The sequence below is a fragment of the Podarcis pityusensis genome (genome assembly GCF_964106645.2).
Source record: "Podarcis pityusensis genome assembly, chromosome: 14".
Taxonomy (NCBI): Eukaryota; Metazoa; Chordata; class Lepidosauria; order Squamata; family Lacertidae; genus Podarcis; species Podarcis pityusensis.
The window spans coordinates 28,850,160-28,866,274 of NC_138039.1; the positions used below are offsets into that span (position 1 = coordinate 28,850,160).

At 45.0% G+C, this 16,115-nt stretch overlaps 1 protein-coding gene across 7 annotated transcripts in view; it reads left to right on the plus strand.

The window, feature by feature from the left end:
* Positions 1-16,115, plus strand: part of MEGF11 (multiple EGF like domains 11) — a 352,698-nt gene that overhangs the window by 279,721 nt on the left and 56,862 nt on the right. For all 7 annotated transcript variants that reach the window (XM_080982103.1, XM_080982104.1, XM_080982102.1 and 4 more), the window contains one exon: positions 15,278-15,424. In XM_080982103.1, the coding sequence (XP_080838229.1) occupies positions 15,278-15,424 (147 nt within the window). The remainder of the gene's footprint in view (positions 1-15,277; positions 15,425-16,115) is intronic.

Here is a 16,115-nt window from a genome sequence, read left to right on the forward strand (position 1 = left end):
CAAACAGATCACCAGACACCGGATTATAAGATATAAGTAAGCCCCCATGCCATCCTGCATTGGCATCTCTGCAGAATAATCTCTTCTAGGCACTTAGGAAGCTGCCTTATGCTGAGTTAGATCACCCATCTAGCTCAGCAATTCCACACTCGCTGGCAGTGGTCAGCGGCGTAGGAAGGGGGGTGCGGTGGGGGCACTTCACCCCGGGTGTCATCCCAGAGGGGGGTGACAAAATCCCCCCTGGGCAGATCGCGTGCAGCGCCACAACCAGCTGCCCAGGCAGCGCTGCACCGTGATCGGACCCCTGCCAGGAGGATCGTGCCAACATGCCGCGATGGGCCCCCCACTGGGAGGATCACACAGCCACACCAATCGCCCCACCCCTGTGGGTGGATCCTCACCCTGGGTGCCCAAGCGGCTAGCTCCACCGCTGGCAGTGGCTCCCCAAGGTTTCAGGCAGCGGTCTCTCCCATTACTACCTAGAGATGCCATTGGTGATTGAATCTTGGCCCTTACGCATGCAAAGGAGATGGCCCTTCCCCATCAAGGCAGGTAAAGGTAAAGGACCCCAGGACAGTTAAGTCCAGCCACATTTGGCAATTTCAGGCCAAGGGAGCTGGCATTTGTCCACAGACAGCTTTTCCGGGTCATGTGGCCTGCATGATTAAACTGCTTCTGGAGCACAGAATACCATGACAGAAGTCATAGCACACGGAAATGCTGTTTATCTTCCCGTCGCAGTGCTACCCATGTATCTACTCGTGCTGGTATGCTTTCAAGAGGCTTGGTGGTTTCATGAGAAGATCAAGTATGTAAGGGGACAAGGTCCCTACCCCAAAGGAGCTTACAATTTCAAATTCCCCTTCAACTGAGGAAAGGGAAGATACTTGGAGGTGAATGCCATCTGGGAAGAAATTTGGGCTGTTTCAGTTGCACATCCTTCAGTTTGAGAGTTCCAGTTTGAGACGTCCCATGGTGAAGATGGAAGCAGGGTGGTGGTTGTTCTGGATAAATCAGTCTGGCACACTTTAGTCTCTGCCTGGTTCTGCCCAGAGCTGGCACATGAAACATGATGGATTTTCCCCAAGGGGGAAAAAGGTTGTCTACCCCTGCATGCAAAACAAATGTTCTGAGCTTATAGTCTTTTCCCTGTAGCAGTGGTACACTCATTGTTCTATTGGGCTGGGTCCTGGCTCTGGTCCTGGCTCTGGTTCTGTAGGCCCAGGTGCTGTGGCATCTGGTTCAGTGAGTTCCTGCCTCAAGTTCAATGGTCCCCTGATCACCAACATCTGACTCAGAGTGAGGACCCCGTCCAGCTCCTTAGCTGGCAATAAGAGCATAGGAAGAGCATGCTGGGACTCAGAAGCATTCACTGGAATCATAGAATTGTAGAGTGGGAAGGGACCCCAAGGGTCATCGAGTCCAAACCCCTACAAAGCATGAATCACTACTAAAGAATCCCTGACCGATGGCCATCCAACCTCTGCTTTACAAACTCCCATGGAGGAGACTCTGCCACCTTCCACGGTGGTTCGTTCCACTGTTCAACAGCTCTTACACCAGAAAATTCTTCCTCGTGTTTAGTCAGAATCTCCTTTCTTGTGATTTGACTCGATTGGTTTGAGTCCTACCATCTGGAGCAGCAGAAAGCAAGCTTGCTCCATCTTCCATGTGACAGCCCTTCGGATATTTAAAGATGGCCATCCTATCACCTCTCACTCTCCTCTTTCCAAGGTGAAACGTACCCACCTCCCTCAACCGTTCCTCATAAGGCTTAGTTTCCAGACCCCTGACCATCTTGGCCACCCTCCTCTGTACGCATTCCAGCTCGTCAATATACTTCTTACTACCTTTGAGGTAGAGCTTAGCTATCATGACTAGTAGCCACTGACAATGTTCTCCATGAATTTATCCAGTCCTCTTTTGTTGTTGTTGTTTAGTTGTTTAGTCGTGTCTGACTCTGCATGACCCCATGGACCAGAGCACACCAGGCACTCCTGTCTTCCACTGCTTCCCGCAGTTTGGCCAAACTCATGCTGGTAGCTTCGAGAACACTATCCAACCATCTCGCCCTCTGTCGTCCCCTTCTCCTTGTGCCCTCCATCTTTCCCAAAATCAGGGTCTTTTCCAGGGAGTCTTCTCTTCTCATGAGGTGGCCAAAGTATTGGAGCCTCAGCTCCAGGATCTGTCCTTCCAGTGAGCACTCAGGGCTGATTTCCTTCAGAATGGATAGGTTTGATCTTCTTGCAGTCCGTGGGACTCTCAAGAGTCTCCTCCAGCACCAGAATTCAAAAGCATTAATTCTTCGCCGATCAGCCTTCTTTATGGTCCAGCCCTCTTTTAAAGCTACCCAAATTAGTGGCCATCACTGCCTCCTGCAGGAGCAACTTCAATAGTTTGCAACATGAAAACATTCCCTTTAAAAAAATTATCCTGAATCTTCCAACATTCGGCTCCACTGGAGGCCCACCAGTTCTAGTATTACAGTTCTAGTATTCTTTTCTCCATTTTACTCTCTGTTGTTCCTGACTCAGTGTCCTGGCCGCTGCTGGGTTTTCGAGGTCACAGCAGACAGAAGGATTGCCTTCCCTTTTGTCTGGGTGCTGCTCTGGCTGAGCTAGGGAGCTCCCAGGTGCCTCAAAATCTCCTTGATACCCAGCACCAATTCTGCAGCTTTGACAGGCTCACATGGCCTGCAGTGAATCAGACCTAATCTCTCTCCGCACTCCAGGAACTGCTATCCAAATGTCAGAGACAAGTGGCTGTTATGACTTCGTGCCATGCTGAGAAGACAGAGGAGAGTAGCAGGGTGTTTAGCGTCAGATCCACCATGTCTATTGAAGTCCTGTCAAAACTAATTTCTGTGGAACGTACTTTGAGATGGTGATTAATGTGTGGTGTGTTTTTTTTAATGTGGAGAGAGAGAGAGAGAGAGAGAGAGAGAGAGAGAGAGAGAGAGAGCATGCTCCAATAATAAAATAATTACAGCGTATACATTGATCTAGCCATCTCCCCACAGATCCTTCTTTCCTTTCCCCCACTTTGAAACAAGAGGAAAGGAAGCTACATCCTGTAATTTCTCCAGGTCTTACATCCCTGAGAAAATAATTAGATTCCGTTCAGTAGCAAGAAACCCCCCCCCCCAAGACTCTGCCACAGTCAGGGGGATAGGAGGAGCAGAGCCAGGCCGAAGCCTCCAGCTCTCATTTATTCCAATCCACCTTCTTCCTTCCTTCCTTTCTTCCTGCATTTGGAGAAGTGTGGTTGTATTGTCTAGAGGCATGAACAACCGGTTTCATTAGGAGCAGGAGCTGCAGTTCAGCCAAGTTGGATGGAAACACAGCAAGGGCCGAAGCCGGGGGGAAGGATTTTCCTTTCTCCTCAACAAGAGCAATTTCATGCCATAGGCAGAGGGGAGAAGTGGCAGAGTACAAAAATGTTAACATCCTTTGTGATGATGATTATTTATCAGTTTGTATTATACTGCTCAATTATACCATCATTATACCAAAACAAGCGTCTGTGTGGCTTACAAGATGTAAAAAAAATACACAACATTACTAAAATACACTATAATTAAAATACACCCTAAAGCAATCCCATTGCACATAGGACCAGGACTTTTTTCAGTTCTGGCACCTCTCAGATGGGCGCCATTGCCATTATAAGAGAACAAGGGTGGCGTTCATGGTGAGTTCCGGCACCTCTTTTTCTAGAAAAATATAGCACTGCACAGGACTCACAGTTTCTCTCTTGGGACTTTTTGGTTTGTGTGAGTTGAGACTATGGTGGTCCCAGGAAGAGATCCAGGATCTTTCCAAACACGAGGGTGAAAATGCCATGCTTTATTTACTTGATCCCTCTCCCCCCCACCCCCCAGGGCATCTCCATGATGCCATCAAATCATTGTCCTCTTTCATTTTTCCACGAACCTTCTCTCTCTTTTGGACCATAGAAAATCTAACTTTTTTAGAAAGAATAGGGATGTTTGCTACAGCTGTAGATTGCCTTAGTGCTGCCCTTCCTTGTTTTCTAAGAGGCACACTTTTGACATGTTCATGGTGGAATAAGGCAGGTGAAAATATCGCCCCTGCATACCTTCTTGGTTGGTGTCATTTTATCAGCATTTTTGTTTTTTCTCTATCCCATCTATCCAGCCATCTGTCTTTTAATGAGCACCATAACTGTTCTTTGCCTACATTTCTAAAAGAAGATATTAAAATTTAGTTGGAAAGCACTTAAATGAAAGAGTGTTGTAGAGCTAATTAAAAATAGATTTAATGTAACAGAGCAAAAGACCCCACTTCATTTTCTGTTACTGTCGTTTCTTTGTTTCAGATTTCAGGTAAAACAGTTTGTTTAAAATAAATATGTGTGTATATGAGTGTGTGTGTGTGTGTGTGTGAGAGAGAGAGAGAGAGAGAGAGAGAGAGAGAGAGAGAGAGAGAGAGGTGTAATTGTCATGTCAAATAGATACAACTGAGTTCTGCCTTTATCATACTACAAGTAAACATGGAGAGTTGTGCAACTGAAAAGCTTCTAATAAGGGCCACTCCATGTATTTGCTATCTATCTCTCTTTGCTAACCTTTGGAATCTAAACATGCTTAAAAGGTGTGATCCTGCTCTCATCTGTTAGATGCGATTAAGGCTTCCCTTCCACCACCTCTGCGTTGTGTTAAGTCAGTATCCCCATCAGGTATCATCTTGCCTTTATTTAGTCCTGGGAAGATACTGCCTCATTAGTCTTCAGCTAGAGGTGACTTCTCTGCCGCGGGAAACGGAGGTGCATTTTAATGCTCCTGCCTTTTTAAAAGAAAGGAGCTGGTGTCATTCTCTGAAAAACTCAAGACAAGAAATAATGTTCCTTAATTGTCTCCATTTATAAATAGCCCGGTTTACAATGAAAGAATTCTAGTCCAAATATTGCTGTCAAAATGGAGGAAGCAACGTGACAACTCTTCCCTTAATCCCCGTTTGCACTTAATTCCAGGAGTCTGGGTTGGCAGTATTTAAAATGAGGGGAGGCAATCCATCATTAGGTTGTTGTTGTTGTTTAGTCGTTTAGTCGTGTCCGACTCTTCGTGACCCCATGGACCAGAGCACGCCAGGCACTTCTGTCACCCACTGCCTCCCTCAGTCTGCTCAAACTCATGCTGGTAGCCTCAAGAACACTATCCAACCATCTCGTCCTCTGTCGTCCCCTTCTCCTTGTGCCCTCCATCTTTCCCAACATCAGGGTCTTTTCCAGGGAGTCTTCTCATGAGGTGGCCAAAGTATTGGAGCCTCAGCTTCAGGATCTGTCCTTCCAGTGAGCATTCAGGGCTGATTTCCTTCAGAATGGATAGGTTTGATCTTCTTGCAGTCCATGGGACTCTCAAGAGTCTCCTCCAGCACCATAATTCAAAAGCATCAATTCTTCGGCGATCAGCCTTCTTTATGGTCCAGCTCTCACTTCCATACATCACTACTTGGAAAACCATAGCTTTAACTATACGGACCTTTGTTGGCAAGGTGATGTCTCTGCTTTTTAATATGTTGTCTAGGTTTGCCATCGCCTTTCTCCCAAGGAGCAGGCGTCTTTTAATTTCGTGGCTGCTGTCACCATCTGCAGTGATCATGGAGCCCAAGAAAGTAAAATCTCTCACTGCCTCCATTTCTTCCCCTTCTATTTGCCAGGAGGTGATGGGACCAGTTGCCATGATCTTTGTTTTTTTGATGTTGAGCTTCAGACCATATTTTGCGCTCTCCTCTTTCACCCTCATTAAAAGGTTCTTTAATTCCTCCTCACTTTCTGCCATCAAGGTTGTGTCATCTGCATATCTGAGGTTGTTGATATTTCTTCCGGCGATCTTAATTCCGGCTAGGGATTCATCCAGCCCAGCCTTTCGCATGATGAATTCTGCATATAAGTTAAATAAGCAGGGAGACAATATACAGCCTTGTCGTACTCCTTTCCCAATTTTGAACCAATCAGTTGTTCCATATCCAGTTCTAACTGTAGCTTCTTGTCCCACATAGAGATTTCTCAGGAGACAGATGAGGTGATCAGGCACTCCCATTTCTTTAAGAACTTGCCATAGTTTGCTGTGGTCGACACAGTCAAAGGCTTTTGCATAGTCAATGAAGCAGAAGTAGATGTCTTTCTGGAACTCTCTAGCTTTCTCCATAATCCAGCGCATGTTTGCAATTTGGTCTCTGGTTCCTCTGCCTCTTCTAAATCCAGCTTGCACTTCTGGGAGTTCTCGGTCCACATACTGCTTGAGCCTTCCTTGTAGAATTTTAAGCATAACCTTGCTAGCGTGTGAAATGAGTGCAATTGTGCGGTAGTTGGAGCATTCTTTGGCACTGCCCTTCTTTGGGATTGGGATGTAGACTGATCTTCTCCAATCCTCTGGCCACTGCTGAGTTTTCCAAACTTGCTGGCATATTGAGTGTAGCACCTTAATGGCATCATCTTTTAAAATTTTAAATAGTTCAGCTGGAATACCGTCACTTCCACTGGCCTTGTTATTTGCAGTGCTTTCTAAGGCCCATTTGACTTCACTCTCCAGGATGTCTGGCTCAAGGTCAGCAACCACACTACCTGGGGTGTACGAGACATCCATATCTTTCTGGTATAATTCCTCTGTGTATTCTTGCCACCTCTTCTTGATGTCTTCTGCTTCTGTTAGGTTCTTACCACTTTTGTCCTTTATTATGGTAATCTTTGTACGAAATGTTCCTTTCATATCTCCAATTTTCTTGAACAGATCTCTGGTTCTTCCCATTCTGTTGTTTTCCTCTATTTCTTTGCATTGCTTGTTTAAGAAGGCCTTCTTGTCTCTCCTTGCTATTTTTTGGAAATCTGCATTCAATTTCCTGTATCTTTCACTATCTCCCTCGCATTTTGCTTGCCTTCTCTCCCCCGCTATTTGTAAGGCCTCATTGGACAGCCACTTTGCTTTCTTGCATTTCTTTTTTATTGGGATGGTTTTCGTTGCTGGCTCCTGTATAATGTTACGAGCCTCCATCCATGGTTCTTCAGGCACTCTGTCCAGCAAATCTAAATCCTTAAACCTGTTCCTCACTTCCACTGTGTATTCATAAGGGTTTAGATTGTATCTTACCGGCCCAGTGGTTTTTCCTACTTTCTTCAGTTTAAGCTTGAATTTTGCTATAAGAAGCTGATGATCTGAGCCACAGTCAGCTCCAGGTCTTGTTTTTGCTGACTGTATAGAGCTTCTCCATCTTTGGCTGCAGAGAATATAATCAATCTGATTTCGATGCTGCCCATCTGGTGATGTCCATGTGGAGTCGTCTCTTGTGTTGTTGGAAAAGCGTGTTTGTGATGACCAGCTTGTTCTCTTGACAGAACTCTATTAGTATTTGCCCTGCTTCATTTTGATCTCCAAGGCCAAACTTGCCAGTTGTTCTTTTTATCTCTTGATTCCCTACTTTAGCATTCCAATCCCCTATAATGAGAAGAACATCCTTCTTTGGTGTCACTTCTATAAGGTCTTGTAAGTCTTCATAGAATTGGTCAATTTCAGTTTCTTCAGCACCAGTAGTTGGTGCATAAACTTGGATTACTGTGATGTTAAAAGGTCTGCCTTGGATTCGTATCGAGATCATTCTATCATTTTTGAGATTGTATCCCAGTACAGCTTTCGCCACTCTTTTGTTGACTATGAGGGCCACTCCATTTCTTTTACGGGTTTCTTGCCCACAGTAGTAGATATGATATTCATCCGAACTGAATTCGCCCATTCCCGTCCATTTTAGTTCACTGATGCCCAGGATGTCAATATTTATTCTTGCCATCTCATTTTTGACCACATCCAACTTACCCAGGTTCATGGTTCTTACATTCCAGGTTCCTATGCAATGTTTTTCTTTACAGCATTGGACTTTCCTTTCGCTTCCAGGCATATCCGCAACTGAGCGTCCTTTCGGCTTTAGCCCAGCCGCTTCATCAGCTCTGGATCTACTTGTACTTGTCCTCCGCTCTTCCCCAGTAGCATGTTGGACGCCTTCCGACCTGAGGGGCTCATCTTCCAGCGTCATAACTTTTATATGCCTGTTGTCTTTGTCCATGGAGTTTTCTTGGCAGGGATACTGGAGTGGCTTGCCGGTTCCTCCTCCAGGTGGATCACGTTTGGTCAAAACTCTCCACTATGACCTGTTCATCTTGGGTGCCCTCCTCGACATAGTTCATAGCTTCTCTGAGTTATTCAAGCCCCTTTGCCTCGGCAAGGCAGTGATCCATGAAGGGGGATCACTAGGTTACGCATTCTAATTGCGCAAGTAGGTCCGTGGTGGGTTAAGCCACTTCATGGACCCCCCCCCCCCAGTCATTTATTGCCTGCTGGGTTTTTATGGGTGCTGCCAAACAGCTTCTCCCAAGGGATCAGGACCCCTAACACAACTGAAATGTAGCAAGCATGGTTAGCAAAAGTCTCCCAAATCATATTGTTGCACACACCCCAATCTCCAAGTGGCAGGAAAGTCTAGAGGTTATAGTGCTTTGCCCAGAGTTTGGTTTCCTTAGAATGAAGGTCAATGGAGAATGTGGTGTCTTTAGGATATATGGTTTTATTTACACATATATACAACCTGAGTATAACTTGGAGGGCCTCAGTCACAGCATCAATGCAATGAATCTTGCCTCTCCACTCAATTCCCAGGGAGTTCTCTAAACCATATCTATGGGTCTTGCAAGGATCAAGACCAGCTTCTGTGTCTCTAGCTTGCAGCATCAGCCAAACTCTCCTTCCAGCACTAACTCTCCTGGCCTATTGTTCTCCATCTTGGTGATCTGGCATCCAGCCAGGTGAGGTGTGGAAAGGCCCACCCATTTGTCTCTGGCAACAAATGGACTTTTCCACCTGGCCCAGTAGAGCAATTATGATATTCTGTTATTGTTACTTATTTTTTTCTTTCCTATTTTATTTTACTCACCTTTTATTTATTTTTAGGTTTGTGGTTGAATTGAAAGGGAATTGATTTATGGTGCCTTGTTTCCTTATAGTGTACGTTTAGATCAGTAATAATTTCCAGGGGGAGTAGCTGTGTTGCACTAATACAGCCAAAAGAAAGAGAGTTTTGTTGCACCTTAAAGACTAATAATTTTATTGGGGCAGTAAGCTTTCATGAACCAACATCCACTTCATCAGGTGCTTATCAGTAATATGTCAGTAATATAGTCAGTCCATGATATAATGCAATATAAAGCTGTGCTTTTCTTTACTTTCAACATGCTTCTGAACCTCATGTTAAGATGCCTCTGGCTTTGGTACAACATCCCTTCTGAAATGTGTAATTATTTCTGAACTTGAATAGAGGTGGGTGGAGGGATGAGTCCTGCTATGCTCCTTTAGTGCACTATCCACAGATATTTTTGAAAACTGCCCTGTACGTATGCTCGACAGTGATCGTTCTGTCAGTTTTAATAATCCTCCAAGCAGGATGTCCGAGTGGGTAGCAAGTCCACCAACATGGTATGTTCCTCATGGCAGCCTAATGAAGCCATCAAAAAGCAGGAAATGAGCTGAAATGAAGCTTATCCATGGCAGCACATATAATCCAAACTCTGGCTGAGTTCAGGTATTTTGGAGTCATCGCCCGCGCTTATCCTTTTATCCGCGAGAAACATGCGCTTGGCTGATAAAGAACTTCCGGATGGTGTAGGGATTGCTGGCTTAAATGAGGTCTGTATCAGATCTCAAGGCACACTGAGGCAGCAAACTCCTGAGCTCTCGTCTGATGCTCATGTGCTTTAACAGACCTGCGCAGCATGTGACCTGCGGAGCCAAACGCAGCCCCCGCCTCCTGGCATGTAGTGTGTGGCCTGTCAGTGCAATGACAACCCTTCTGGTTTTGCAGGGCCAGGCAGACATTGAAAACCGGAAGTTTATCAGCCCCTGGCTGGGTTGCCATACATAGCTGGTGGGGTGCATTCTGCTTTGCGGGTACTGAGCTAAAATATTCAGAAGGCAGTGAAGGAGAGGTTTTGCAAAACATATGATTATTTATTCCCTTGCACAATATACACCTCCCAACCCTTTTCCTTTCTTTTCTTTCCCATGCCTTTAGCCACATGGAATGCACTAAGTGGTGGTTAGTGGTCATCAAAAGTGGAGACTCAGAGCATAAACTTGCTACTCCTTCAAAGCAGAACAGCAAGTGGCGGAGCTGGCTGCATGGGTGTTTGGAGCATGGGCGCCGTGCACCGGGGGGGGGCAATCTGCTGTGCGGTGGCAGTGCAATCTGCAAGCAGCTGCAGCTGTGGCAACACGATCCTCCATGCACAGCTGCATCTGTGGCAGTGCAATCCTCCACATGCGGCTGCAGCGGTGTGATTCTCTGTGTGGCAGCAGCTCGCGCAGCTGCGTCCTGGGGTGACGGGCCTAGCCCCCCGCAGTGTGCCTTTTTGTCACCCCCCTCAGAGATGACACCCGGGGCAAACTGCCCCCACCGCACCCTCCCCCTATGCCCCTGAGAACAACACTCCCAAACTACGGGCTGATTTTCTTTCCAAATCTACCTTGCTAATGCCAAGGTCCCAGTGCATCCATCAAGAAAGTGTTGTGGTGGTTTTGGTCATGTTTAAACCCAACCATGTGAAAAATGCTGTTTCTTCCATGCTGGTTTGGGCAAGGTCAAGCCCACAGACATTCACACGTAGCAGGTTCAGCGATTAAACTGCAGACGTAATTCAGCTGGCTGCAGCCCCATGATACAGTTCAGAGAGTACCAAGAGTGCTGCATTTGCTCTCAAAGACCAAAGCCCTACCACACATCGCAACTGTGATTAAAAGCCATTCCACAAAACAAACTTTATGGAATTGAATTAGTTCAGATGCATGCCCTCTACTATTCCTCAGATGAAAATAGGGACATTTTATTCTACATCAGTATCACTCCTTAAGCAGTTCCTCCTGGTCAAGTAAAAAAGTTATTAGAGGAAACACACAAAACGGCAGTATTTTAAGCACAGAAATCTTTGAATGTATGTGTTGCCTGGGGAGGAAAGAAAACCCCAAAATCAATAAATACAACTAACTTATAGGTGTGTGTGTGAAAACTGTGCATTATCATCATGTGTTTACAAGTATTTTGGAAGGATGATAGCTTTGAACAACTATTATTGTTGCAATTGTGCAGGTGTATCCTATGGCGTATTCTAACGTCTATTTTGGGGTCCAGGGACATATAACTGTTTGATTTGGGGGATACATAAACTTCCCTTTTTAGTGTTTCAAACTTCTAACAAAATGTGAATGTGTTAGCAACTGCAGCACCCTGGAGCTGTGGTCAATCCTGGATGGCTCAGCTGCACAGACACCCCCCCCCCCACCTCAGGGATCCCCTCCTGCAGCTGCCCTAGGACTCCCCTTCACTCAAATGCAAAAAATGGGGAGACTCATCAGATTTTAGAAAGTGCCACCAATTCAGCTCATGGGAGAGTTCAATGCCTTTTTCCTGTCCACGTGAGAATCCCCCTCTTTTGCAACTGTTAAAGGTACATGCACCCTTGCTCCAGCTCAAATCTGATCAGGTTATATGATTCTCAGGAGTACTCCCATTAATTTGAGTAAAATAAAGTCTTGCCCTCGTGAGTCTTACACAAATGAGTAACAGCTCCTTAGAGACCCTCCGTGGGCTTGCAGGATTGGGCCCTGGTTTATTTTAATTCACTTGTTGACAAGTGAAAGAGCAGGAGCCCTTATTTAAATGTCACTAATTAGAATACTGGAGGACAGAGCCTTTAAATCACCTGCTAAGAGTCTCTGCACACACAGAGTGCACTTTGGTAGATTTGAACGTCATAATAAATGCCAAACTATTGCCCTGGGAGCCATTTGGTGCCTGGATTTGCATCTATGCACGTTTGCAGAGCATACAAATTTATGTGAATAAAGAGAGAGTCCAGGGTAGGATCTATCCACTATGCTAAGTGCTCTGCAGAGCGGGGACATAACCCGTGTCCTAATAATCAGAGAACATTTATTTTTCCATTTCGTCCATGTATGAAGGGCGGTATACAATTTAAGCACCAAAATCACAGATTTAAGCTCCTCACCACAGATGAGCATGCAAACTGCAACAATTCCCACTTCCTTTTCTATCTCTGTTGCAATTCTTTTGACATTCCTACCTGGAAGCTTATTTCCTGAAAGACCACGCTGAAGCTACAAATTCAGGGGAAGGGTCGCTGCCTTTCTCCACCACCCCCACCCTCTTGCCGCTTCTGACATATGTCTCCCAAAGTGCATGAAGCAGCCTGGGTGCCAAGACAAAGGGGGCCACCATCACAGCGGCCATGCCCATCACCCTGTTAGACTCTACCCTGTATGACTTAACATAAATAATATCAGGCATTTTATTATTTTGCCAGTTTTATTGTGAATTTAAAATGTAATACTAGCCTTAAAATGAATTCCTATATTTTAGGACTTCCAGGTTAGCGCCACCGGCAATGGCGGGCTTCCTCTGATCTGGAGGAACCCGCTCCGTGAAAATTAGGGTCTGGACCGCCACGGCGAGGTGGAGACCCATCAAAAACCACAGGCGAGAGAAGCCTGTGGACCTGGGATTCGGCTGGCACCTTTAGCGCCTCCCCTACTCGCGGGGAAACCCGGTTTCGGGGATCCGGAGCGACGTGGGGTGAGTGGAGCGGTGCTTCGAATTGACTGCTCTTTTCACGGAGTGAAGCCGCATTGCTGTTGTCGGAGAGCGCTGACTTTTTTCCTGTGGACAATTGGACTCTAAACAAGTACCCGTGAGTAGAACGGAAAACTGGATTACTAAACTTCGTAATTTGGCACCGGAGCGGGAAGGTCTAAACAGGAAGTCCGCCTTCCGCTTTTGTAAACAGTTTGAAGCAAAGACATCGTAAGCTAGAGTCTGGAAAGTCGTTTGTAAAGGATTAAATTTTCATCATTTAAAATTACTGAACCCCCCTTGGAAGCAGGAGAAGAGGGGGGAACCTTTTTTAGACTGTTTAAACCTGCAGAAGAGAGAGTAAAGAAAGGTAAATTTCCACCGTCTTGAACCTGGGAGCGGGGTGTCAGGACAGACGTTTTGGGGAAGTTCATTGACTATGGACAAACGTTTTTGACAGATAGTCAAAAGAAGAGAAACATATTGATTCCATTGTTCCCTTTCGCATTTAAAAGGAACAAAATATCCGAAAAAGGAAAACTTTGTTGCTAGATCTGCTTTAAAAAAAAAAAAGATGGATACAAATAGAAATTGTTTCCCCTAGAGGGAGCTTGTGAAACTGTTATTAGAGTCCTTTGCAGCTGTAGAGATTAAAGATCGTGGGACCAGACTTTGACCTTGAACAAGAATGTGCTTAGAGGAGGCTTTGGTGCTTGCTTTTTGCAAGACAAGTGCTTTATTGGAACAGTTACATGAGAAGATGGATTTGATGACTGTTGCGATTGGAAATTTTGGACAGGCAGTGGGTACCTATATAGAACCCACTCAGGAATTAACCCAGGAATGTGCTTTGACAGATCAGATAAAGGAGGAGGTTGTTGCTGAGCCTCAAGTGGCGGAGATGGAGAGAGCTGCGGCCCAGCAGGAACATGAGTTGTTGGATTTGACGAATGAACCTGGAAAAAGTCAGATTTGGAGAGATGGAGTTCTGTTTGGCTTGGAGATGGGGGGTTGGATGGATCCCCCTATGCAGGGATGTTTTGACCTTTTGAGTCTGGTTTTGGGCCGGGGGGAGTTCGGAGTTGTGGAGGCCCTTAACTTTGGAGGGACTTTGAAACATGCCTTTAAATATCATATGGATTTCAGTGTCGACTATGGAAAAGGGGCTGACTTGTCGAGAAGGGACAAAGATATTGTCAAGTTGGAGTCTCCCCGAGTGAAAGGAAGGAGATTAAGAATAACATCAGCAGAAGACAAAGTAAAGTACAGGTATAAACATGAAGAAGACCCGCGGAAGAGACATGGAAAAGACTTAAGAGCTTCGGATACAAGGTCACCAGGTTGATGGATCAGATGGATGGGATAGAAAGGACTGACAAAACCCGAGACCAGGAAGAAGAGACGATGGATGAAGATTGGAAGAAAGTTATAAAAATTTATTTAGAAAAGTATCGTAAAATTAATGAGTATTAGAAAAATGTTGGAATGAAATTATTTGGCTTTAGCAGAAATGTTAAAAAGAATTATGTATGAATATGTTATGGTTAAAAGAATTTGGTATAAATAAGATTTAAGTTTTTAAGTTTTAAGGTTTTTTATGGTAAGATAAGGTTAAAATAGATTAAGGTAATTTAATGACAGAATATTGTGAAAGATGGAAAGGATTTGCTGAGATAATTAACAACTAGAATACAAAAAAGGGAGGTGTGAGGAGGTCGATGAAATAAGTTAATGAAAGTTAAGGACTTGGGAATATTGGATTTGTTTTTAAATTTTTTGTTTATTTTTGCTCTTTGATTTTGATGTATTGTGTGTTTTGTTTTTCCTTTTGACTGTGGTTTTTATTGATTTGTATTGTTTAATTGTTATTTTTATCTACCTTTTTCTTTCTTTTTTTCTCTCTCCTGTTTTTTCCTTCTTTTTTCTTTGTAACTTTAAAATTCTCAATAAATATCATTTTTTAAAAAATGAATTCCTATATTTTAAAATTAACTGGTATGAGACAACCTATTGCAATGATGTCCTTCTGCTGGTATTTTATTATCATGCCTGTTATGCAGTGCTTTTTCCTGGGGGGACGCATACCCTTAAACATTTTGTGAATCTAAGTTTGGCCTCATTGAGGGGCAGTATTTCAATATGAGTAGGAAAATGAGAGTACCCCTAAACATTTTTTGGGGGGAAGCACTGCTGTTATGTATTCAGTGGTCTGTGCTTGCCTAAACTTGAGTCTGGACTAAGGATTCTGAGCCCCTGTGTTCTAATTCGATACATGATATCCAATCACGAACATTTCAGGATTTGGACCTCTGCCATTGGCCCTTAAATTCTGAGTCATGATTCGCCGCTGGGAAGTTTAGACAGCCAATCACGTTGGGAATGGGAGTGGCCCAGGCCTTCAGAAATGTATATAAGCAGTTGCCCAGTTCTGTTAGTTCAATAAAGGTTCTTGCTGTTATCACTGTGTGTGATAACCTCTTGGGAACCCGCCTACACCTCAGTGCCTTCACCCTAAGGCTCCGGGCAGTTAGCAACAATTAAGGCACAATATGAAAAACAGTTTAAACAACTTACAGTCACATAAAGACATCAGTTGTGAAGCATTTTGGATTTGCATCTCTGCTCTTCTCCAGGCATCCATTGTGACAGTGTCTGTCCAGAAGGACGATGGGGACCCAACTGCTCCATCACCTGCAACTGTGAAAATGGAGGGTCCTGCTCCCCAGAGGATGGGACCTGCGAGTGTGCACCAGGCTACCGAGGACCCCTGTGCCAAAGAAGTAAGTTCTCCCCCCAACCTACGTACTTTCCTCTGCGTACTTTTCTCCACTTTCCATTGGCCAAATACCTGCCTCATCCCATCCCTAATTCCTCCTCAGCCATTACGTGGAGAGGAGACCACAGGGAAGCAGGTGGCCATAGGAGCCAACTCCTCACGGCTGAGGGATCTCGGACACCCCAATAAAATATTTGAGGGGTGGGAGGGGGCAAAGTTGATGGACCGATTATTCAGGGCAGGGCTTACCCCCTTCCCCAACCAATATTTTATTTAAGTTAGCCCCTTGCCCTGCAAAAAAAAGGCCTGGATGAGGGATCCACAACAGAGGTTGTAGAACGGAGCTTGACCCAATTATCCCATCCACAGGTATGCAGTTTGTATGGCGGGAACACCCAAACACAATTACTGAGTCTACACTGGAATTGTGCGATTAAACTCAGAATGGCTCTTTACAGAACCAGTGTCTTTAACTCTGCAAATAACTTTTGCACACACACAAAATTCCCACTTCACTTCTCATTCCCCAGCCCCAAATTTCGCAGGTCAGCCTTGGCACAGGCAAAAGCTCCTTTTCCCCCAAATAACTTGCAGCTGCTGTTTTTCTTTTTTATTTAAAGCCATTACAGTGCTGACCTGGGCCAGGGCTGCCATCCACGGCCTTTGTGCATTTCAATTACAAGCCCCTCTTTCCC